The sequence below is a fragment of the Trachypithecus francoisi genome, unplaced genomic scaffold (assembly GCF_009764315.1).
Source record: "Trachypithecus francoisi isolate TF-2019V2 unplaced genomic scaffold, Tfra_2.0 Lachesis_group2, whole genome shotgun sequence".
NCBI lineage: Eukaryota > Metazoa > Chordata > Mammalia > Primates > Cercopithecidae > Trachypithecus > Trachypithecus francoisi.
The window spans coordinates 160,496,055-160,522,550 of NW_022681465.1; the positions used below are offsets into that span (position 1 = coordinate 160,496,055).

Sequence of the window (26,496 nt, forward strand, 5' to 3'; positions counted from 1 at the left end):
GTTACTTTATCTTCTAACCTTAATTAATTAATTAATTAAATTTTTTTTTGAGACAGGGTCTTGCTCTGTCACCCAGGCTGGAGTGCAGTGGCATGTTCATGGCCTCAAACTCCTGGGCTCAAGTGATCCTCCCACTTTAGCCTCCTGAGTAGCTGGGACCATGGTCGTGCACTACCATGCCTGGCAAATTCTTTTGAAATATATTGATAGATGCCTTACAGCCTAATACATGGTCAATTTTTATTAAATGTTGCATGTGTTTGAAAGTAATGTTTATTCTGTAACTGTTGGTAGGTAAATTCTCCATATGTGAATTAAATAAAACTTGTTAATTCTGTTTTTCAATATTTCTCTATCTTTCCTAATAGCTTATCATTTAAGCCATCAATAACATAGAGGAATGTGTTGAAATTAGCCACTATTATGATGGTAGATTCATTACTTTCTTCCTATAGATCTATAAATTTTTGCTTTATGTATTTTGAAGCTCTTTTATTTATTCCATGCATGTTTATGATTGTTATGTTTTTCTGGTGAACTGAACCAGTTTTCATTCTTTAGCAAGCCTTTCTGTTTCTAATAATGTTTTCTTTTGTCTTGAATTCTGTTTTGTCTGCTATATAGTTATCCTACTTTTCTTTATCTATTTCCTCAGTATATCTTTTTCTATCCTTTTATTTTCAACCTTCTCATAGTCTTATGTTTATGGTACGTCTCTTGTAAATAGCTGGATTTTTCTTCCAGTCTGACAAGCTCTGTCTTTTAACTTTCAAATTTAGTCCATTTATATGTACTGTGATTATTGATATATTCGGACTTGTCTCTGTGATTGTAATTATTATTTCCTTTCATCTAGTTTTTTTGTATGCCTCCTTTTTCTTCTTAACAATTTTTGATTCATTGAAAACACAATTTTGGCTGGTCATGATGGCTCACACTTGTAATCTCAGCACTTTGGGAGGCTAAAACTGGAGGATTGCTCGAGGCCAGGAGTTCAAAACCAGCCTGTTCAACATAGAGAGACCCTGTCTCTACAAAAGAAAAAATAATTAGCCAGGCATTGTGGCACATGCCTATAGTCCTAGCTACTCAGAAGGCTGAGATGGGAGGATCACTTGAGCCCAGGAGTTTGAGGCTGCAGTAAGCTATGATTGTGTCATTCTAGCCTGGGCAACACAGTGAAACTCTTAAAAATTAAAAATAAAATTTAACTTTTTCCATTTCACTTCTTTCCCCTACTGGTTTGAAACATACTTTCTATTTTGTTTCTTAGCATTGTATTAGTCCATTCTCACACTGCTATAAGGATAATACCTGAGACCAGGTAATTTATAAAGGAAAGAGGTTTAATTGACTCACTGTTCTGCATGGCTGGGGAGGCCTTAGTAAACTTACAATCATGGTAGAAGGCGAACGGGAATCAGGTACCTTCTTCACAAGGTGGCAGGAAAAAGAGAGCGCAGGGGAAGTGCCAGACACCTATCAACCAAATCTCATGAGAACTCACTCACTGTCACAAGAACAGCATGGGGGAAACTACCTCCAGAATCCAATCACCTCTTACTAGGTCCCTTCTCCAACATGGGATTATAATTTAGATTATAATTCAAGATGAGATTTGGGTGGGACACAAAGCCTATCAATCATGCCTACTCTTGAAATTTTACATGGCATATTTAAGTTAGTAATGTCTAAAAATCAAACAATAACTCAACTTTGTTGGCGAAAAATATAAGGAATTTACAATACTTTAAAGTTCAATCATCCACTCCCAACATATATTTTTGTTTTACAGTATTTTGGTTGTCTTTTCTTTAATCCCGAATTATAATAATCAGCATTATTGCTATTATTTAGACAATGTTTGTTTATATTACATATATTTAAATTTACTTACCTTTTATTCTTGCCTCTTAGGACAGTCATCTCAGGTCATTTTTCTTTATTTTGAAATTCACCATTTAGGCCAGGCACAGTGACTCATGCCTGCAATCCCAGCGCTTTGGGAGGCCAAGGGGGAGGACCTCTTGAACCCAGGAGTCCAAGACCAGCCTGAGCAACATAGCGAGACCCCATCTCTAGTAAAAAAAAGAAAACATGAAAAATTCACCATTTAGATTAGTTTATTTAGTGAAGGTCTTTGGTGGTAGATTATGTTAGGTTTAAAAAAATGCCTTTAATTTGTCTTTATTCTTGAAAGATAGTTTTTCTTAGTACACATTTCTAAGTTGACAGTCATTTTCTCTCTGATCTTTGATGTTGTCATTTCACTGTCTTTTGACTTACATGTGGCAGTTACAGTTGTCCTAATAGTATAATTGTCATTGCCTTGTAAAGTATATGCAGGGAAGGGTTAACTCAGCAGGCTTGCACATTCCCAAGGTCCTTAGGACTCTCCTGTGGCCAGGCTCCTGGGAGATAACCTCTGAGTCCTTGGAGTGTTCTGCTTCTTAGGAATGTCTGTATGCCTGAAGTCTTGGGCCTTGCCAGGTAGTTGATGCAAACAATGTGGTTTATGGTAAATACTTGTTTTTGATGCCTAAGGTTTTGGTCCACTCTGTGTCTGTTTGACCTCTGGGGGCTGAGTAGCTGAGGTCTGTCATGAAGGAACTACATGCCTGTGTGACTGACCCCAAATAGAAACCCTGACCTCAAGGCTCACTGAGCTTCCCTTTTGTACATGGGAGAATTAAGTGCTGACCATGTGACTCCACTGGAGGACAACTGCTCCTTGTCTTGGCCCTATGTCTTTTCCCTTTGCCAATTTTAATCTGTATCCTTTTGCTGTAATAAACTGTAACCCTGAGTAAAACAGCTTTTCTGAATCCTATGAGTCTTAGCAAATCACCAAGCCTGAGGGTGGTCTTGGGGCCTGACACATATATCTTTTGTTTCTGGATTTTGTTAAGGTCTCTTTGTTTGGGGTGTGCTATAATTTTACTGGAATGTGTACATAAGTGGATGATGATGATGATGATGATGATGATTTTTTTTATTTTTTTATTTTTTAATTTTTTTTATTATACTTTAAGTTCTAGGGTACATGTGCATAACATTTATATCATGTATAACTCCCCAATGCAATCCCTCCCTCCTCCCCCCTCCCCCTGATAGGCCCCAGTGTGTGATGTTCCCCGTCCCGAGTCCAAGTGATCTCATTGTTCAGTTCCCACCTATAAGTGAGAACATGCGGTGTTTGGTTTTCTCTTCTTGTGATAGTTTGCTAAGAATGATGGTTTCCAGCTGCATCCATGTCCCTTTGTAGGGACATGGATGATGATGATTTTTTAAGACAGGGTCTCACTCTGTGACCCAGACTGGAGTACAGTGGTAAGATCATGGCTCACTGTATCCTTGACCTCCTGGGTTCAAGTGATCCTCCCACCTTAGCCTCTTGGGTAGTTGGGACTACAGATGCATGCCACCATGCCCAGCTTTTTTTTTTTTTTTTAGTAAAATGAGGTCTTCCTATATTACCCAGGTTGGTTTTGAACTCCTGGACTCAAGCGATCCTCTCACCTCAGCCTCTCAAAGTACTGGGATTACAGGTGTAAGCCACTGCACCTGGCTTGATTATTAATTTTGTTTGCTGTTCTTTGTAAATTCTGATTTTTCTTGGGATTGGGCTTCCTAAATCTGTGGATTTATGTCTTTCATCAATTTGGGAAAATTTTCAGCTATTATTTATTATATTCTCTCTGGAATGGTAATTATATGTTAGGCTTCATTCTATCCTCCATATTGTTCAACCTTTGTTCAATATTGTTCATTTCTTTGTTATAGTCTGGACAATTTCTTTAGTAACTCTCTATCTATCTATCTACTCTGCTTCTTAAGCCTTTCACTGAATTTTTTATTTCAAAAACTTTTTCATTTCAAGAAATTCTGGTTGTTTTTTTTTCAAATCTTCTTTCCGTTCCTGGTTATTGTTTTGTTTTTTTGTTTTGTTTTGTTTTGAGACAGGATGTCTCTCTGTTACCTAGGCTGGAGTGCAGTAGTGGTATTATATCTCACAGTAACCTTCAACTCTTGGACTCAAGTGATTCTCCTCTCTCAGCCTCCTGAGTAGCTATGGCTGCAGGTGTGGACCACCACACCTGGCTAAGTTTTCTAATTTTTTTTTTAGAGTCAGGTCTCACTATGCTGCCTAGGTTGGTCTTGAATTCCTGGCCTCAAGTGATCCTCCCACCTTGTCCTCCCAAAGTGCTGGGATTACAAGTGCGAGCCACCGCACCTGACCTGAATTTTATTCTTGATAGTTTTTGGTTGCTTGTTCATCCTTGAGAGCCTGGGGCCTGAGGGAACTTACCACGCTGAAGGAAAAGGCCATGGGCAAGGTCTAATGCTGTGCTGGCTTCAGGTCTGACCCAGCTTAGTCCCATTGGTGGTGGTCACAGGGGTGCTTGCATCATCATACCCTCAGTTCCAGGTGGCTCAGCAAAGAGAGATAGAGACTCCATTTGTTTAGGAGAAAGTAAGGGTCTCTGCCTAGGAATCCAGATAATTTTTCCAGATCTTGTCCAATACTACCAAGGTGGTGCTGCTACAAGTCTTGTCCAACACTACCAAGGTGGTACTGCTACAAGTCTGCAAAAACCAGTGTTACTTGGGGCCCAAGTCCCTTGAATATCTAAGAAACCTTCCCAAGAAGCACAGGCATAAACAAATCCAGACTGTAAAGACTACAATAAATACCTAATTCTTGAATGCCCATACATTGATGAACATCTATAAACACCAGCATCATCCAGGAGAACATGACCTCACCAGAACTAAATAAGACACCAGGGACCAATCCAGGAGAACAGAGATATATCACCTTTCAGACGGAGGATTCAAAATAGTTGTTTTGAGGAAATTCAAAGAAATTCAAGATAACATAGAGAAGGAATTTAGAATTTAGAATTTAGAAATCAGGTAAATTAGACAAAGGCATTCAAATACTTAAAAAGAATCAAGCAGAAATCCTGGAGTTGAAAACTGCAATTTGGCATACTTAAGAATTTCATCAGAGTCTCTTAACAGCAGAACTGATCAAGCAGAAGAAAGAATTAGTGAGCTTAAGACTGGCTATTTGAAAAGACAAAGAGGAGACAAAAGAAGAAAGAATAAAAAATGAAGCACACCTATGAAATCTAGAAAATAGCCTCAAAAGGGCAAACCTAAGAGTTACTGGTCTTAAAGAGGAGGTAGAGAAAGAGATAGGGATAGAAAGTTTATTTAAAGGGATAATAACAGAGAACTTCTAGTCATAGAGAAAGATATCAATATCCAAGGACAAGAAGTTCGTAGAACACCAAGCAGATTTAATCCGAAGACTACCTCAAGGCATTTAATAATCAAACTCTGAAAGGTCAAGGATATAGTAAAGATCCTAAAAGCAGCAAGGAAAAAAAAAAGAAACAACATAAAATGAAGCTCTAATACATCCAGCAGCAGACTTTACAGTAGAAACCTTACAGGCCAGGAGAGAGTGGCATGACATATTTAAAGTGCTGAAGGAAAACAACTTTTACTCTCGAATAGTATATCTGTCCAAAAAATCCTTTAAGCATGAAGGAGAAATAGAGATCTCCATAGACAAACAAAAGCTGAGGGATTTCATCAACACCGGATTTGTCCTACAGAAAATGCTAAAGGGATTTCTTCATTCTGAAAGAAAAGGATGTTAATAAACAATAAGAAATCATTTAAAGGTAGAAAACTCACTGGTAATAGTAAGCACAGAGAAAAACAGAATAGTATAACATTGTTATCACAGCATATAAACTTCTCTTGACTTAAGGAGAATAAACAGTGAACCAGTAAATCATAACTACAACTTTTCAAGACATAGACAGTACAATAAGACATAAAGAGAAAATACAAAAAGTTAAAAAGCAAGGGGACAAAGTTATAGAGTTTTAATATTATTTTTGCATGTTTATGAAATCAGTATTGTCATCAGTTTAAAATAGTTATAATATTTGCAAGCCTCATGGTAACCTCAAATCAAAAACCATACAACGGATACACAAAACATAAAAAGCAAGAAATTGAAGTGTACTGCAAGAGCAAATCATCTTCACTAAAAGGAAGACAGGAAGGAAGGGAAAAAGAAAGAGAAGACCGTTAGTCAACCAGAAAACAAATAATAAAATGGCAGCAGTAGGTGCCTAACTATCAATAACAACATTGAATGCAAATGGACTAAACTCTCCAATGAAAAGACATAGAGTGGCTGAATGGATTAAAAAAAAAAAAAGAAAAGACCAAATTATCTGTTGCCTACAAGAAGCACACTTCAGCTATAAAGATACAAACTGAAAATAAAGGGATGGAAAAAGATATTTTATCCCAATAGAAACCAAAAAAAAGAGCAGTAGCTATACATAGACAAAACAGATTTAAAGGCAAAAGCTGTAAGAAAAGACAAAGCAGGTTATTACATACAGATAAAGGGGTCAGTTCAGTAAGAGCATATTGTGAATACATATGCACCTAACACTGGAGCACCCAGATATATAAAGCAAATATTACTAGAGCTAAAGAGAGAGGCTGGGTGTGGTGGCTCATGCCTGTAGTCCCAGCACTTTGGGAGGCCAAAGTGGGAGGATCACTTGAGCCCAGGAGTTTGAGACCAGCCTGGGTAACAAAGTGAGACCCCATGTCTCCAAAAAACAAAAAACAAAAAACAAAAAAGCCAGGCATGTTGGTACCAGCTATACATGAGGCTGAAGTGAAAGGACTGCTTGATTCCAGGAGGTTGAGGCTGCAGTGAGCTGTGTTTGGATCACTGCATTCTACCCTGGGCAAAAGAGTAAATCCTGTCTCACAAAAAAAAAAAAAAAGGCAGAACTCAATATAACAACAGCTAGAAACTTAAAGAGCACATTTTCAGCATTGGACAGATCTCCCAGACAGAAAATCAACAAAGAAACATCAGACTTAATCTGCACTGTAGAACAAATGGACCTAATATATATTTATAGAACATTTTATCCAGTGGCTTCAGCATACACATTTTTCTCCTCAGTGCATGAATCATTCTCAAAGGACAGGCCATGTATTGGGTCACAAAATGAGTCTTAAAACACTCAAAAAATTGAAACAATATCAAGCATCTATCCTGACCACAATGGAGTAGAACTTCAAATCAATAATGAGGAATTTTGGAAATTATACAAACACCTGGCATTTAAACAGTATGCTCCTGAATGACAAGTGGTCAATGACAAATTACGAAGGAAGTTGAAAATATTGTTGAAACAAATAATAATGGAGACACAACATTCCAAGACCTATGGGATACAGCAAAAGCAGTACTAATGGAAATTTAGAGCTGTAAGTACCTACATCAGAAAAGAGGAAAACCTTCAAATAAGCAACTTAACGACACATCTTAAAGAACTAGAAAAAGCAGGAGCAAAGCAAACCCAAAATTAGTAAAAGAAAAGAAATAATAAAGATCAGCACAGAAATAAATGAATTTGAAGAAACATACAAAAGATCAAAAAAACAAAAAGTTGGTATTTTGAAAAGATAAACAAAATTGACAAACCATTAGCCAGACTAAGAAAAAAAGAAGACTCAAGTAAATAAAATCAGAGATGAAGAAGGAACATTACAATGAATACTACAGAAATTCAAAGGATCATTAGTGGCCACTATGAGCAACTATATGCCAATAATTTGGAAAATTTAAAAGAAATGGAGAAATTCTGAGACACAGAGAACCTACAAAGATTGAACCATCAATCAGAAACCTGTATAGACCAATAGCAAGTAATGTGATTGAAGCCATAATAGTCTCCCAGTAAAGAAAAGCCCAGGACCTCATGGCTTTGCTGCTGAATTCTACCAAACATTTGAAGAAGAACTAATACCAGTCCTACTCAAACTGTTCTGAAAAATGGAGGAGGGAATACTTCCAAATTCATTCTATGAGACCAGAATTACCCTGATACCAAAACTAGAGAAAGACACCTCAAAAAAAGAAAATTATAGGCCAATGTCTCTGATGAATATTGATGGAAAAATCCTCAACAAAATAGTAGCAAAACAAATTCAACAATACATTTAAAAGATCATTTATCAGCCAGGCACAGTGGTTCACGTCTGTAATCCCAGCACTTTTGGGAGGCTGAGGCAGGCAGATCACCTGAGGTCAGGAGTTGGAGACCAGCCTGGCCAACATGCTGAAACCCTGTCTCTACTAAAAATACAAAAAAATTAGCCAGGCATGGTGGTGCACACCTGTAATCCCAGCTACTCAGGAGGCTGAGGCAGGGGAGTCACTTGAACCTGGGAGGCAGAGGTTGCAGTGAGCTGAGAACACACCACTGTACTCCAGCCTGGGTGACAGAGTGAGACTCCATCTCAAAAAATAAATAAATAAATAAATAAATAAATAAAAACCATTTACCATGACAAAGTAGGTTTTATCCCAGGGATGCAAGGATGGTTAAGCATATGCAAATCAATCAACATGATACTTTGTGTCAATAGAATGAAGGACAAAATCCATATGATCAATTGATGCTGAAAAGCATGTGATAAAGTTTAATACCCCTTCATGATAAAAACACTCAAAAAACTGGGCATAGAAGGAACATATCTCAACATTGTAAGAATTAAAGAAAGGAAAGAAACAAGAAAGGTAGCTTTCCAGTCAAGGCAGGTTTGTCTTAGAGAAAACAAACCTGAGAGGAGCCTTCTGGCCGAGTTAGGTCAGAGGCACACTGTCTTATAGACTAAGAGTTTTTAAGGATTCAGAGTGGGAGAGTTTATTAGAAGCTTGGATTGCTTCTGTGTCTCTCTGTTGTGCTTTTTTTTTTTTTTTTGATGGAGTCTAGCTTTTAGCTCTGTCACCCAGGCTGGACGTGAACCTCCACCTCAGGGGTTCAAGAAATTCTCTTGCCTCAGCCTCCAGAGTAGCTGGGATTACAGGCATGCACCACCATGCCTGGCTAATTTTTGTATTTTTGGTAGAGTTGGGGTTTCACCATGTTGGCTAGGCTGGTCTTGAACTCCTGACGTCAACTGATCCTCCCATCTTGGCCTCTCAAAGTGCTGGGATAACAGGCATGAGCCACCATGCCTGGTCTGTTGTGCTTATCTGGGAGGGAGAGTTGTGTGTGTGTTCCCATACATCTTTCTGCAGCTGCAGGCATAACTTCCCACTACCAATGCCCCAGTCTGCTTTTAGCTTCCCTATCTTAGTGCACCTGCAGGGAAAGGAATGTGCCTATTAAGGCCCACTGTTTTACTGGGGCCCATTGTATGAGGGTGAAGTTTGGCAGTTACCCAAGAGACTTCCCCCCATCTCCCTCTGTGTGGGAGCTGTCTTATCTGTGTTTTACTGTCTGCTCTTTCTGACTGCTTATAGGTAGAAGAGAAATGATTTCCTTGAAATGCATGAGGCTAGAAAGGGAGCTGAAACTTAAAGTGGCGGTATTTGTCTGAGATGACGGTGCTTCTGCTCTGTCAAACATAATAAAAGCCATACATAATAGACGCACAGCTAGTATCATACTGAATGAGAAAAAACTGAAAGCCTATTTTTTTTTAAAACCTGGAACAAGACAAGGATGCTCACTTTCACCAGTTATTCAACATAGTATTGGAAGTCCTAGCTAGAGGAGTCAGACAAGAGAAAGAAATAAAGGGCATCTGAATTGGAAAGGAAGAAGTTATCTTTGTTTGCAGATAATATGATCTTATACTTGAAAAAACCTAAAGATTCCACCAAAAAGTTATTAGAACTGATAAATAAATTCAGGAAAGTTTCAAGATACAAAATCAACATACCAAAATCAGTAGCATTTCTATATGCCAACAGTGAACAATCTGAAAAAGAAATTTAAAAAGTAATCCCTTTTACAATAGCCATAGGTAAAATAAATACCTAGGAATTTACTTAACCAAAAAAGTGAAAGATTTGTACAATGAATAAAACATGAAGGAAATTGAAGAGGACACCAAAAAAATGGAAATATATTTCATGTTCATAGATTGGAAGAGTCAATATCACAAAAATATCCATACTACTCAATGCAATGTACAAATTTAATGGAATTTCTATGAAAATACCAATGACATTCTTCACAGAAACAGGAAAAACAATTCTAAAACTTACATGCAGTCACAAAAGATCCAGAATAGCCAAAGCTATTGATACAGTTGGTCTCTGTGTTCCCACGCAAATCTCACCTTGAATTGTAGTAATCCCCATGTGTCAAAGGTGGGACCAGGTGGAGGTAATTGAATCATGGGGGCAGTTTCCCTCATGCTGTTCTCATGATAGTGAGTTTTCACAAGATCCAATGGTTTTATAAGGGGCTTCCCCTTCACTTGGCACTTATTCTGTCTTCTGCCATCCTGTAAAGAGGTGTGCCTTTCACCATGATTGTAACTTTCCTGAGGCTATCCCAGCCATGTAGAACTGTGAGTCAATTAAACCTCCTTCCTTAATAAATTACCTAATTTGGGGTATTTTTTTCATAGCAGTGTGAGAACGGACTAATAGAGCTATCCTGAGCAAAAAGAACAAAACTGGAAGAATGATATTACTTCAAGTTATACTACAGAGCTATGAAAACAACATGGTACTGGCATAAAAAGAGACACACAGACTAATGGAACCAAATAGGGAACCCAGAGAGAAATCTGTACATCTAAAGCGAGCTCATTTTCCATAATAGTAGCAAGGACATACATTGGGGAAAGACAGTCTTTTCAGTAAATTATACTGGGAAAACTGAATATTCACATGCAGAAGAATGAAAGTTGATCCTTACCTGTTACCTTATAGAAAAATTAAAGTGGATTAAATACCTTAAGACCTCAAACTATGACACTACTACAAGGAAACATTGAGGAAACACTCTAGGACATTGGGAAATATTTATTGAATAATACCCCATTAGCACAGGCAACCAAAGCAAAAATAGACAAATAGGATCACATCATGTTAAAATGCTTCTGCACAACAAAGGAAACAATCAACAATGTGAAGAGACAACCCACAGAATGGGAGAAAATATTTGCAAACTACCCATCTGGCAAGGGATTAATAACCAGGAGCTCAAACAATTCTGTAGGGAAAAGGGGCTCAAATATCTCTGTAGGAAAAAAATCTAATAATCTGATTCAAAAATGGGGAAAAGATTTGAAAAGACGTTTCTCAAAAGGAGACATACAAATTATAAAAAGGCATATGAAAAAGTGTTCAACATCACTGATCATCAGAGAAATGCAAATCAAAAGTACAGTAAGATATTATGTCATCCCAGTTAAAATGGCTTTTATCCAAAACTCAGGCAATAACAGTTGCTAGTGAGGATGTGGAGAAGGGGAACCCTTATAAACTGTTGGTGGGAATGTTAATTAGTACAACCTCTATGGAGAACTGTTTGGAGGTTCCTCAAAAAAACTAAAAATAGGCTAGGCACAGTGACTCATGCCTGTAATCCCAGCATTTTGGGAGGTCAAGGTGGGCAGATCACGAGGTCAGGAGTTCGAGACCAGCCTGGCCAACATAGTGAAACCCAGTCTGTACTGAAACTACAAAAATTAGCAAGCATGGTGGTGCGCATCTGTAATCCCAGCTGCTTGGTAGGCTGAGGCAGGAGAATTGCTTGAACCTGGTAGGTAGAGTTTGCAGTGAACCAAGATCACGCCACTGCACTCCAGCCTGGGCAACAGAGTGAAACACTATCTCGGGAAAACAAACAAACAAACAAAAAAAACAGAGCTACCAATCCAGCAATCCCACTGCTGGGTATATACCCAAAAGAAAGGAAACCAGTATATCGGAGAGATATCTGCACTCCCATGTTTGTTGCAGCACTGTTCACGATAGCCAAGATTTGAAAGCAACCTAAGTGTCCATCAACAGATGAATGGATAAACAAAATGTGATACTTATACACAATGGAGTACTATTCAGCCATGAAAAGGAATGAGATCCTGTCATTTGCAGCAACATAGATGGAACTGGGGTCATTATGTTAAGGGAAATAAGCCATGCACAGAAAGACAAACATCATTTGTTCTCACTTATTTGTGGGATCTAAAAATCAAAACAATTGAACTCATGGAGATAGAGAATAGAAGGATGGTTACCAGACACTGGGAAGGATAGCTGGGTGCTGGGGGTGGGGATTGGTGGGGGTAGGTGGGGATGGTTAATGGGTACAAAACAACAGAAAGAATGAATAAGACCTAGTATTTGCTGGCCCTATAGGAAACTGCCTTAGGTACACAGGAAATTCAGTTATGAATTATATTCTGAGTTCTTGCACAAAGTGGAAATGGTAAAATTATAAAAGTCTGGTATTTAAAATTGTACATTTAAAAATAACGAATTGGATTGTTTATAATGCAAAGGATAAATGCTTGAGGGGATGGATACCCGATTTTCCATAGATGTGATTATTATGCATTGCATGTCTGTACCAAAACATATCATGTACTGCATAAATATATACCTACTATGTACTTACAAAACTTAAAAAATATATTTTTTAATTTACATAAGAAGTTTCTGGTCGGGCACGGTGGTTCACTCTGTAATCCCAGCACTTTGGGAGGCCGAGGCGGGCAGATCGCCTGAGGTCAGAAATTAGAGACCAGCCTGGCCAACATGGTGAAATGCCATCTCTACTAAAAACAAAAAAAATTAGCCAGATGTAGTGGCGCATGCCTGTAGTTTCAGCTACTTGGAGTCTGAGGTACGAAAATCACTTAACTTGGGAGGCAGAGGTTGCTTTAAGCCGAGATCACGCCACTGCACTCCAGCCTGGGCAAAAGAAAGAGACCCTGTCTCAAAAAAAAAGAAAAAAAAGAAAATTACATAAGTTTCTATATAGGCTTTATTTAAAATAACAGAAGCCCTGGATAAATACATCTCTGCTTCTGAATTCTAAAAAACAAGATATGTCACTTCTGAAAGATATAGCATTTCTTTCCTTTCTTTCCCCCTTCCCACTCCCTCTCCCTCCCCCTCCCCCTCTGCCTCCACTTCAGCCTCTGCCTCTGCCTCAAGGAATCCTCCTGCATTGGTCTCCCAAAGTATTGGAATTACAGGCATGAGCCACCGTGCCCAGCCGGTATTTTTTTATTCCAGAGACTATCTGCCTGATGGGAAATTGTCAGAATTACCTGAGGTAAAAAATTAAGGAATTTAGTGTTTAACTCAGTTAAATTTAAATTTGTGTTTTAACTCAATAAATCATGCAAACTTTCTCTCCTACTTCAGCATGCTTGAATCTCAACTCTACCATTACTTGCTCCCTATCCTTAAGTAAGTCAATCTCTCCGAAACTGTTTTCTCATTTATAAAATGGAGATAATATAATCTGCCTTGCTTGGTTTTGTGAATATTAAATGAACATGTGTTTTAAAACCAATTACTGTTAGGAGTGGAGTAAGCATTTAATAAATGCTTGCTATTATTATATCTAAGAAATACAGATATTAAGACTAGTTGCATCTGAAATAAAGCAACATACAAATGTAATATTTGGAGGAATTATGTAATATCTGCTTTTTTTCTTTTCCAGTTTCCTGCAAATGCATCAGAAATATGTTGTATTATTAGAGCATCACCAGGAGGAGCTAGACAAGTGAAAAATAAAGGTGTTATTGTAAAGAAGAAGAAATATTCTCTTCCTAAGGATATCCCTCAAGGTACTGTAGTATGAATGCAGAGCATACTTTTTGGATGATAGAAAACTTTTTTTCATTAAAAATGCCTTATGTACACAGGAAATTCAGATATAAATTGTATTCTAAGAGTTCTTGTACAAAGTGGAAATGGTAAAGTTATAAAAGCCTGGTCAAGGGTGGACTCAGTGGCTCATGCCTATAATCCTAGCACTTTGGATAGCTGAGGCAGGAGGATCAGTTGAGCCTAGGAGTTCAAGGTTATGGTGAGCTATCATCAGGTCACTGTACTACAGCCTGAGTGACAGAGGGAGACACTGTCTGTCTCTTCATTAAAAAAAAAAAGAAAAAAAAAAAAAAAAAGGCTGGTCAGATTTCAGAACCAGAACCAGAGTAAAATAATTTTTTTAAAGACAGATACTTTATCTTTTGAAAAATTAGCATATGACACTGATGTAAAATCTATTTATCCAGGATACTTCCTCTTATAATTATGTGAAATTTAGTATTGTTTTGGTTTCAATTTTGGTAGCATTCTCTTTAGAGATGTGGAGATGTTTTTGCATTCACCTCATATTGGTTGATTACTTCCTCTGTGAAAGGCACTGTGCTAAGAACCTTATATTTCATTTATTTCTCATTATGACTTTATAATAGATGAGATGTGTACTGTTATTCCCATTTTACGTATTAAGGCTCTGAGATTTAAAGTAGTACGGAATTTGTCCAAGATCATACTTTTTCCAAGTGGTAGAGAGGAATTCAGTCTTTTAAGCTTTCTAAACTCCAAATGCAGTGTTTGTTATGTTTTCTTTTTTTTTTTTTTTAGTTTAGAAGGCTTAACATCTCCCCTCACGATGCTTCAGCCAGAACGTCTAATTACTCAGTGGCACTTTGGAATTTTTATGAATAAACAGCCAATGAAGCAATTGAAATTTAGTTAGATATATACAGCTTCAATTCAACCAAGATGTCCACTCTTAATTCTCGTACTTATTTCCTCCACAGTACCTGCCCTGAGCATTCTCTAAGTCTATAGAGATCTCTCTTTTTTGCAAGTTCCTTGAATACTCAATTCAGTGCTACTCATTTGATACTTAATAATTGTATTTGTCAGGGTTCTCCAGAAAAACAGAACCTAAAGGAGATAGAGATATATGAGAGGGGATTTTTTTTTTTTTTTTTGACAGTGTCCTGCTGTGTCACCCAGGCTGGAGTGCAGTGGCGCGATCTCAGCTCACTGCAAGCTCCACCTCCCGGGTTCACACCATTCTCCAGCCTTAGCCTCCCAAGTAGCTGGGACTACAGGCACCCACCACCATGCCCGGCTAATTTTTTTTTTTTTTTTGTATTTTCAGTAGATATGTGGTTTCACTGTGTTAGCCAGGATGGTCTCGATCTCGTGACCTTGTGATCCACCCGCCTCAGCCTCCCAAAGTGCTGGGATTACAGGTGTGAACCACTGCGCCCAGCCAGTGAGGGGGATTTTTAATGAAAATTGGCTAATATGGTTATGGAGGCTGAAAAGTTCCATGACGTGCCATGTGCCAGCTGGAGAACCAGAGAAGCCAGTGGCATCAGTAAGTCCAAGTCCAAGGGACTTAGAACTTGGGGAGTTGCAATGCAACTCCCAGAATCCATAGGCCAGGGAACCTGGAGTTCTAAGGTCCAAGAGCAAGAGAAAATGGATGTCCTCGCTCCAGAAGAGACAGTAAATCTGCCTTTCCTCTGCCTTTTCTATTCTGGTCCTCAACCAGTTGAATGGTACCTGACCACTTTGGGTGAGGGCAGATCTTCTTTATTCAGTCCCCTGATTCAAATGCCAGTCTCTTCTGGAACCATCCTCACAGAAACAGATCTACTCAGAAATAATGCCTTACCAGCTTTCTGAGTATCCCTTATTCCAGCCAAACTGATATCTAAAATTGACCATCACAATACTATATTGCTACCCGACCTAATTTACGGTGCTGACTTTTCATATTTCATATTCCTTACGTTATGAAGTTTTCAAGGAGAAAGCACATAATTGACTTCTTTCTATCTCTATCTCTGATAACATCAGCATAGTGGTAGGAAATAGCAAGATCCTGTATTTGTCAGGATCCTACCAAAGAAAAAGAGCCAATTATATATATATATGGAAAATATTAAAGAGAGGTTGAAAGTTATAGAGGATAGAATAAGGCCTAATGTATGCTAATTACCATTCCAGAGAGAATAAAACAAGGAATTGACTTACACAATTATGGAGCTGTATAAGTATAGCTGGGCAAGTTTGAAACTGTATGGCAGGCTGGAAACTCTTGGGCAGGAGCCGATGATGCAGTCTACAGATAGATTTCTTCTTGTTCAGATAAACTTCAGTTTTGCTCTTAAGGCCTTTCAACTGATTGAATGAGGCCCACCTATATTATCAGGGATAATCTCCTTAAAGGTTATATAAAGTCTATTATAGATATTAGCCACTTCTACAAAATACCTTCACAGCAACACTTAGATTAGTATTTAACTGAATAATTGTGTAATACATCCTAGGCAAGTTGTCATATACAACTAACCATCACAGCGCATTCCTTATCAACTATGCATCCATTTGCATCTCCTTAAACCATATTTAGTCTCTAAATAAAGACAATAATAAAGTCATACTTTTGCCTAACATGCTACAACTATCCTGCATAAAACTGAAAATGTGCTAACCCTTTCCCCATTAGAGGATACAAAGTTTCAGGCAATGTTCACCCTTCTTCTTGCTATCCTGTAACTTAAAAACTGTGATATAAAGTTAACTGTTATTAATACATTGCACATTATATGATAAAGAAATAAGAGAGAGAAGAAAACAAAGATACTTGTCTAACTAATCAGGTGATCGTAACAGGTATTTATAACCACCTTCTTCCATTACCCATGCCATATTCTTTCTGCCTTCAGCAAGCACTTCAGATGGTCATGGTTCTTTACCTGGTGGGTGACACAAACTTTATCTCTGATGGGTCTGGGCCATTGGTAGTCCTGCCTGGATTGGGTTGTTGTAGTTCTCCATTAACCTTAATCATAGGGTATGATAAAATTAACAGATACCCTAAGAGATCCCCTGTATTCCAGACATATTCTTCCTTACCACATTATGGAGTAGTAAGTTCAGATTCCCCTTGGTAGTCCAGACCAGTCGCTCCAGTCAACACCATAAGTCCCTTCTTAGCCTGTCGACTGCACAGTGACTGGGGGCAGTCTTAACTTCCAGTTTAATGGAATTAGTCTCCTGGTAGAGGAATTTCTCCCTTTGGAACTAAGACCTCTAAGCCAGTGGAGCATAAAATTATGAGAACAGGAAGAATAAATTTTGCTAGTGGATCACCAGGGTTAATAATGCATGGTGCCACTTTTGTTTCTACCACTTGATTCCGGACTATGGAGGGAAAAAAGTACCATTATTGGATGCTGATTCAGAGCATATATATATATAGCCCTCTGGAGATCTCTGCCCTACCTGCAAGTTGTTGCCACCTAGCTGGTGCTATAACTGAATCTTCAAAGGGCCATCCCATCATCCTATTAGGCCAGCTGCTTTAGCATGATAGGGAACATAGGCCAATGAATTCCAGGAGCAGTGACTCATACTGCAATTATTTTGCTGTGACGTGAGTTCCTTGATCAGAAGCAATGTTGTATGGAATATCATGACAATGGGTAAAGCATTCCGTGAGACCATGGATGGCAATTTTGGCAGAATTTTGTATGGGGAAGGCAAATCTGTATCGAATGTCTGTTCTAGTAAGAACAAAATGCTACCCCTTCCATGATGGAAGTAGTTCAATGTACTCAACTACAAAGCTGACTGAGCACCCAGAGGAATAGTGCCATACTTGGGAGTCAGTGTTGTTGTCTGCTGCTGACTGGGCACTCAGCAGTGGCATCCAGGTTGGCCTTGGATAGTGGAAATCCATATTGCTGAGCCTATGTATGACCTTCATTCTTGCCACAATGGCCACTTTGTTCCTGAGCCATGAGCAAAGAGGATACCAATTAGCCTCTTTCCCCAGCCCTGTTCTGACAGATGTGGCTGGAATAGAGACTGACTGGTTTCCACAGACTTGATTATCCTATATTCTCTTCTTATTAAAATCCTCCTCTGCTAAGACCACCTTTGGTGAGAATTTTATGGGATACATCCTTCTTTTCTTTTCTTCTTCTTTTCTTTTTTTTTCCCATTGAGAGAGGTCTGTCCTGGCCGGGTGTGATAGCTCATGCCTGTAATCCCACCACTTTCGGAGGTTGAAGCAAGTGGATCGCTTGAGCCCGAGAGTTTGAAACCAGCCTGGGCAATATTGTGAAACCATCTCTTCAAAAAAATACAAAAATTAGCCAGGTGTGGTGGTGCACTCCTGTAGTTCCAGCTACTTGGGAGGCTGAGGTGGGAGGATCACCTGAGCCCGAGGAGGTGGAGGCTGCAGTAAGCTGTAATCGCACCACTGCACTTCAGCCTGAGCAATAGAGTGAGATCCTGTCTCAAAAAAAAGGTCCGTCCAATGCCTCCTCTCAAATTTTTCAGTCCACTTATGATGGATTACTGAGTATCAACTTGATTGGATTAAAGGATGCAAAGTATTGCCCTGGGTGTGTCTGAGAGGGTATTGCCAAAGGAGATTCACATTTGAGTCAGTGGACTGGGAGAGGCAGACTCACCCTCAGTTTGGTGGGCACCATCTATTTACTCAGCTGCCAGCATGCCTGAATAAAAAGCAGGCAGAAGAATGTGAAAAGATTAGACTGGCTTAGCCTCCCAGCCTACATCTTTCTCTCATGCTGGATGCTTCCTGCCCTGTAACACTGAACTCCAAGTTCTTCAGCTTTGGGACTTGGACTGGCTTCCTTGCTCCTCAGCTTGCCGATGGCCTATTGTGGGCCTCCGTGATCATGTGAGTTAATACTCCTTAATAAACTCCCCTTTATATATATATATTATATATATATCCTATTTTATATATATATCCTATTAGTTCTGTCCTTCAGAGAACCCTGACTAATACAATGTTCTTTCCAAGTCCCTGACCATACAGCCAAATCATTGGCTACCACTCTAGAATATAGTTAAACATCAGCCAGGTGTGGTGGCTCAAGCCTGTAATCCCAGCACTTTGGGAGGCTGAGATGGGCGGATCACGAGGTCAGGAGATCGGGACCATCCTGGCTAACACGGTGAAACCCAGTCTCTACTAAAACTACAAAAAAATTAGCCAGGCATGGTGGCGGGTGCCTGTAGTCCTAGCTACTCAGGAGGCTGAGGCGGGAGAATGGCGTGAACCTGGGAGACGGAGCTTGCAGTGAGCTGAGATCGGGCTACTGCACTCCAGCCTGGGTGACAGAGCAAGACTCCATCAGAAAGATTCACCTGCAGAGACCTGCCAAAGGCTCTGAACAGCGTCTCTATCTGCCACTAACACTTCAAGCACCATTGGTCTGCTGGATCATTTGGCACAACTGTCAGAGCAGCTCCACAGCAACCTCGACCTGTTGCGATCATTCTTTTGTTCTGGGCCTCCCTTCAAATCTAGCAGCTTTTTAGGTCACTTAGTGAGTGGGCTGAAGTGGCACACCTAAATGAGAAAATATGTTAACTCCAAAATCCAAAAAAGCTGACTAGGCATTGTGTCTCCCTTTTGGTTATAGGAGGTGCCAGATGCAATACCTCATTCTTCACCTTAATAGGGATGACCCTTATACTACTTGACCCCTGGAAATTACAAAGGTGGAAAGCCTTTGGAGACCCACCAATTTCAGTTGTAGGAATATACCCAACTGTAATGTATATATGTGTCACCAAAAAATATTTACTGGAATATTAATAGCATCAGTGTTCATGATAGCCTCAAGCTGGATACTATCCAAATGCCCATTAAGCAAAATGGATAAACTATGGTATATTCATTCATTAGAGTGCTATATAGCAGTGAAAATCAACAATATAAAGTTATATGCAACTGTTAAATATTACGTTATATACACAATTACACACATAATGATGCATTTAACAAAGGGTGCCAGACCCAGTAGAGTATATTTAATGTTATTCACATACAGTATAAAACCCGGCAAAACTAAATTATAATGGAAATCACAATAGTGGATGCCCTTGTTGGAGTGGGGGCATTACTTGGAAGAGATTACAAGGGGGAATTCTAGGGTGCCGGTAATGTTGTGTTTCGTTATCTCAGTGCTGTTTACACAGGTATGTTGTGTTTGTGAAAACCTATCAAGCTGTACATATGTGTACATTTCTGTGTATTTGTTATACTTTAAGAAGAAGTTGGCCGGGCGCGGTGGCTCAAGCCTGTAATCCCAGCACTTTGGGAGGCCGAGACGGGTGGATCACGAGGTCAGGAGATCGAGACCATCCTGGCTAACATGGTGAAACCCCGTCTCTACTAAAAATACAAAAACTAGCCGGGCGAGGTGGCAGGCGCCTGTAGTCCCAGCTACTAGGGAGGCTGAGGCAGGAGAATGGCGTAAACTCAGGAGGCGGAGCTTGCAGTGAGCTGAGATCCGGCCACTGCACTCCAGTCCGGGCGACAGAGCGAGACTCCGCCTCAAAAAAAAAAAAAAAGAAGAAGTTGGCTGGGCCAGGCGTGGTGGCTCATGCCTGTAATCCTAGCACTTTGGGAGGCCGAGGTGGGTAGATCACGAGGAGGTCAGGAGATCAAGACCATCCTGGCTAACACGGTGAAACACCCTCTCTACTAAAACTACAAAAAATTAGCCAGACGTGGTGGCGGGTGCCTGTAGTCCCAGCTACCCGGGAGGCTGAGGCAGAAGAATGGCATGAACCCGGGAGGCAGAGCTTGCAGTGAGCCGAGATCGCACCACTGCACTCCAGCCTGGGCAACAGAGCGAGACTCTGTCTCAAAAAAGAGAAGTTGGCCAGGCGTGGTGGCTCATGCCTGTAATCCCAGCACGTTGGGAGACTGAGGTGGGCGGATCACCTGAGGTCAGGAGTTCGAGAACAGCCTAGCCAACATGGTGAAACCCTGTCTGTACTGAAAATACAAAAATTGGCTGGGTGTTGTGGCGGGTGCTGGGAGGCAGAGGTTGCAGTGAGCCGAGATCGCAGCACTGCATACCAGCCTGGGCGACAGAGTGAGACTCCGTCTCAAAAATAAAAACAAAGAAAAGAAAAAGTTTACAAATAACACTAAAAACACTTTTAATTTGATCTTTTTGGCCTGTCATATTAGTTTCTGACATTAGATATTGTCAAAATTCTGGACTTAAGTATGCAACAAATCAGAACCAAAGTGTGTCTGGGAGGTTCTTTTGAGTGTTCAGACTGAAGTTTTTCAGTTTAATTTACAGAGATAACTGCCCTCACTTCCCCTCCCCATTAATGTTGAAGTAATGAACTAATGGTGCCATCTCCTGGCCTCTTTCAAGACTCTCATCATAACAGCTGCTTCCTGTTTCCCTTTCAACCTCTGGCCACTTGTCTCTCTCCTTTAGCAAAAATAGCAAAGCGCCAAGCTAACTAGTGATCATGTTATTTTAAACATGCAGCAGCCTATTTTTAGTACTGGCATTTAAAGTTTTAGCTATTTTGGCAGTAATCTATTCAGGACTACGGGGTGAAATTCCTTTGAATTTCAGTCTAGGACTGTGATCAGTATGCTTTTTGTTCATTAATAACTGGCACTATGCTGATTAAAGAAAAAACAATGGTGAAAGTGAACCAAAGAGATGTGATAGAGGAGGTGGTGTGGGTAAGTCGTTGGAATAGTGACAGCCAGATAAAGGAGGCTGTAGAAAACATCTAGTCTAAGGTTTCTCAAAGCGTGGTCTTTCTGACCACCTCCACCAGAATAACTACAGACCTGGTAAACTACAGTCTCTAGAGATGGCACAGGAACCTGCATTTTGAAAGTGATTCCAGTAAGCACAAGCATTTGAGAACCATTTCATTAGTTTATTTTACTCATTTTACATATAACAAAAATGACGTGGCCAGGTTAAGTGACTTGCCCAAGTTCATAGAGCTTATTACTTGTAGAATCAGAACTAGAACAAGACACTGTAGGAACCCGAGAGGACACTTTTAACTTTGAGGTGTTAGAGAAGTCTAATAATACCTTTTGGTTAATCAGACAAAACCTGTAGCTATCCTTATAGTAAATTAAAAAAATTTTTTTATTTTATTTTGAGCTCTAGAAGAGACGATAAATTATGTGTTATGAATTAATCTCTCAGGCTAGTACTGTAGAATCACAGCCTTTAACTGGATGCATATGTTATCTTTAGTGAGAAGTTTGATTTTCTAGATAATAGCAGGCAGAAGATTCATACAGATATATGACAAATGAAGTGGAAACATATTAATTCGAGTATCTGAAAGATGGTAGTGGAAATCACTTAAGAATAGGACATCCCTAAGTTCAAATTCTAACGATTACATAAGCAAATTCCTTAAACTTTCTGAATTTTAGCCTCCTATCTTGGTAAAATAGTAGTTCTTACCTCAAAGAATTGTTGTGAGGACTAAGATAATCTTTGTAAAGAGTGTGACATATAATAGTCACTCATTATATAATAATTTGTTTCTATAGGTTAGGTTAATTTCTCAAGTTTAGCCTTCTTCATCTCCCTTTTGAAAACTGTTCTTTGGTTGTATTTGTTTTTTTTTTGTTTTGTTTTTTTTTTTGTTTGTTTTTTGAGACGGAGTCTCATTCTGTTGCCAGGCTGGAGTGCAGTGGCAGCTCACTGCAACCTCCGACTCCCTGGTTCAAGCGATTCTCCTGCCTCAGCCTCCCGAGTAGCTGGGATTACAGGCACGTACCATCACGTCCAGCTAATTTTTGTATTTGTAGTAGAGACAGGGTTTCACCGTGTTGGCCAGGAATGTCTTGATCTCCTGACATCATGATCTACCTGCCTCGGCCTCCCAAAGTGCTGGGATTACAGGCATGAGCCACTGCACCCAGCCTGTTCTTTGGTTTTTATCAAATTGCAGAAAGCCTAAAATATGCTGACTGGTTAGTGTCATTGTTGGTAAACTTGGTTATGCCACCTCATGTAAAGCACATGTCAGGTAAGTGTGTATAGTCTTTGACACAGAACCATTGTTCTAGTGAAAATACAGAGATGAAGTATGCCAGCCAGTGCCTTGGGGATAAAGAAATCAAACTAGTTCAACATCCTGGAGGCCTTTTAAGTCTCTTGTTTTAGTGTCATGTGGTTATAGAATGAAAAGATGAAGTTCTCCAGTTATTTTGTTCACTCATTCGCAAACATTTGTTGAGTCTGGATGTCATATGCTAGAAATAATTACTGGTGATACTGATATAAAGACATAGTTGTCTTTATAAAGTTTATAGTCTCATAGAGGAAGTCAGATATGTAAAACAAGCCCAATGGAGGCATATATGTGTTTTTGTTTGTTTGTTTGTTTGAGACAGAGTCTTGCTCTCTCACCCATGCTGGAGTACAGTGGTGTGATCGCAGCTCACTGCAGCCTCGACCCTCCAGGCTCCAGTGATTCTGCCAAGTAGCTGGGACTACAGGCAGTTGCTACCATGCCTTCCTAATTTTTATGTATTTTGTAGAGACTGGGTTTCACCATGATGCCCAGGCTGATCTCGTACTCCTGGGCTCAAGCAATCTGCTCACCTTGGCCTCCCAGAGTGCTGGGATTCCAAGCATGAGCCACCACACCTGGCCCAAATTTACTTTTTATTTGCTCATTCTCACAGGAAGTATAGGGGTGATTTGAGAATAAATGACCCTAAAAACAAAAAGGCCAAGTGGGAGTTTTGCAAAAGTTCCAGTGAGCAAAGTTGAAAAACAAGTATCTGAGCTAGTGTATCTCAAAATGTGGTGCTCACACCACAAGAGGAACTTATAAATAATGCAGATTCCCAGGTCATCGCCTCAGGCATCTGATTTAGGATTTCTGTAGGATTTAGGAGAACCAGTCTAAACTAGAAATTTTTTATTGGTATAACTGACAAGACTTAGTGACTAACATAGGTAGTGGTGCAGGGTAGTAAGAAAGAATAGTAGTTAGAGATGACTTTTGGGTCTGTAGTATTGTGAAGTGTCTGAAATGATGCACTGTAGGTGATGGCAAGGGAAAATATAGGTCATGGCCTTGGATGTGTATTTGAAGACTGAGAAGTTGAAGGGTAGGTGAGACAAGATAGTTGGGTGGGCTGATTACCCACTTGGGAAGTTACTCAGAAGTTCATGTGGAGAGGATGACTGTGAACCATTTCCAAAGTCTTCAATGAGTGAGCAGTGTCTGAGGTCAGTAAACAGGGAGTAGTAAAGAGTAGTATAGTATAGCCAGCACTTCCCAGACTTCAATGTACTTGTGAATTGCTTGAGGATCTCGTTCAAATGGAGACTTTGATTCAGTACATTTAGAATGGGACTGCTGATTCTACATTTCTCACAACCTTTTAGGTGATGCTGACGTAACTGGTCCATGGACCCCACTTTGAATAGCAAAGATACAGGTGTCTGGTTCTCAACTTCTCAACTTAGTTGCACATCATACCTTCCTGGTTGTCTGATATTTGGGTCCCTGATCTAATTGGTATGGAAGATGGCCTAGATATCAGGATTTTAAAATCCTAGATAGTTTTAGATGCAACAGAATTTCAGAGCCATTGATATAGGCTGATTTGGCCAGAGATGAGGTATATCATAGTATGAAAGTGGCAATGTTAACTAGGTAAAGCTGGTTCCACTCTGGGTCTCTTGGCATAAGATGTGGGGGCAAAGGCACCAGAAGCAGTCCTGTCTTCAGGATGGAACCTGGGTTCAACTGAAATAAAGGGTAGGAAAATGCAAAGGAAGGGTGGGCAAGAGAATATGAGAGGCTTCTTCCTCGGTGGTGGCTGAGGACAGGGATGAAAAGAACAACTGGATCAAGTGCTCCAGGTTACAAAGCTGGGGTTGAAGGCCCTGTGATGGCCACTGACAGCAATTTTTGCTGGGCTTTCAACCAGAATGTTGTTGAGCAGATTTCCTTGCTTCTCCAAAGAGAACATGTCCTCAGCATGCCCTAGAAGGGATGAGGGATGTGCCAAATTTTCCTTTTTTTTTTTAGTGGCCTCTGGATTTGTTTCCTAAGGCTTGATGGGCTGAAACTAGAGTGACCTGGGTGTCAAGTGCTCTCTCCCCTGCAGACTGGTTATTAATAAGTATTGGACACCTGCTTGTGTACAAAGTAATCTATTGTTATATTTTTTTCTCCAGATATCATAATAAAAATGGCATGAAAAAACAGCTGTGGCTGAATTTTCACTACTTTGAAGACAGGAATGTGAAGTCAAAGTCTATAAAGCAGAATGTCTGCCTGAAATTATATGAAATTAATAATAAAAAATTCTCCAGTTATTTGTGATATATCTCTGTGTTGAAATTCTACTGAGGTTCTTGTCATTTACTTTTAATCAGTTAAAAAATAATTATTCAATATGCTTCTTAAATATATGTATTTATATTACAAGATAAAGAACCAAATCATTGGTATTAGAAGACTGTACACTAAAATAGATGGTTTGAGCTATTCATAAAGAACCTTCATCCCTGAGAGGTCTGAGAAGGAAAAAAAAAAAAAAAGACAATGCCAGGGTACAATGTAACTTCCTTTGTTTTTTTTTCCTTCAAAGTTTATCGCTAGTACGATTAAAAGTAGTAAATGTTTCTCAAGCAATGTAGAGAAAAACAAAAACAAAAAACAAAACAAAAAAGTAGTGAAGTTATTGAAGTACTAAAAATGAAAATGCTTATATTACAAGCTATTTTTAACAGAACTTAATTGAAACCACATGAGTGAGAGACCTAATTTCAGGTCTGACTGAAAGAAACTCTATACTCAAGGTTTGCTGAAGTAGGGAATGTATAATATGTATAATCAGTCCTACACTGTTTAATACATTACCGTATCCCAACAAAAACCTTCTTTAGCTAATACTATCTGTAGGATTTTTTAAAATTTGGTAATATAACTTACAGTATCTCAACAATTCCCTTCTTAAAAAGCAATAATCCTGTACAGTGAACAGAGTCCAGTTGTATAACTTGGAGAGATTTTAACTTGATTAGTCCTTGATGCTAAAGGGCTTTACTAATATTATACATTCATAAGAGTCAAATTTTGAAAACTTCAGGATTAAGAAAGATTGTAACATCTATGAGTTATTTTGCAGTTAAATAATCTGTATAGTATTCATTTTTAACAAGGCATTCCTATGAAGATACTCTTATAATGATTTGACAAGGCTTTAAGCCACTAACAAAGCTATTTGTGATTTTGTGATTTCACCTGAAGATGAAATATGGAAAAGTTGTGAAGAAACATAGATGAAAACGTTAACGATGGAGGCTAGCATAAAATTTAGCCCTGTGTTCTAAATTAACACTCAACGAAGTCAGCAACTCTTGTGGTGGTTTTAAAAGAAGAAATGTGATAAACAGTGGGGAAGTAAGGAAATAGAAGCCCTCTTCTCTGCCTTCAAGCAGTTTATATATCAAGTAGGATGAGAGAGAATGAGAATGAATTATTTGCTAGTTTCTAATCAGGTGGTAGGTTCCTGTGAGAAAGAATAATACTTGATTCATGGATTGGGCCTGGTGGGGTTGGAAGAAATAAACATTTGATAGTTTCACATTGCTGATGAAGAAAATATAGGTAGCTCTGAGAGGTAAATGTTTGGCCAGGGATATGTAATTTAGGAAGTGATAGAACCAAGATATGGGGCAGGAGTATTTGAGTATAATATTTTTTTTCTTCTCCCCAGAAAAGGCACATTCAATATTTTTGTTTTATAGATTAGAGCACAAGGAAAGGTC

General features: G+C 39.2%; 1 protein-coding gene across 1 annotated transcript in view; it reads left to right on the forward strand.

The window, feature by feature from the left end:
* The window catches only part of MEIKIN (meiotic kinetochore factor), a 146,723-nt gene extending 121,670 nt beyond the window's left edge, over positions 1-25,053 (forward strand). The window contains exons 12-13 of the mRNA XM_033181324.1: positions 13,545-13,671; positions 24,898-25,053. Of these exons, the coding sequence (XP_033037215.1) occupies positions 13,545-13,671; positions 24,898-24,920 (150 nt within the window). The 3' untranslated portion in view covers positions 24,921-25,053. The remainder of the gene's footprint in view (positions 1-13,544; positions 13,672-24,897) is intronic.
* The last annotated feature ends 1,443 nt before the right edge of the window (positions 25,054-26,496 follow it).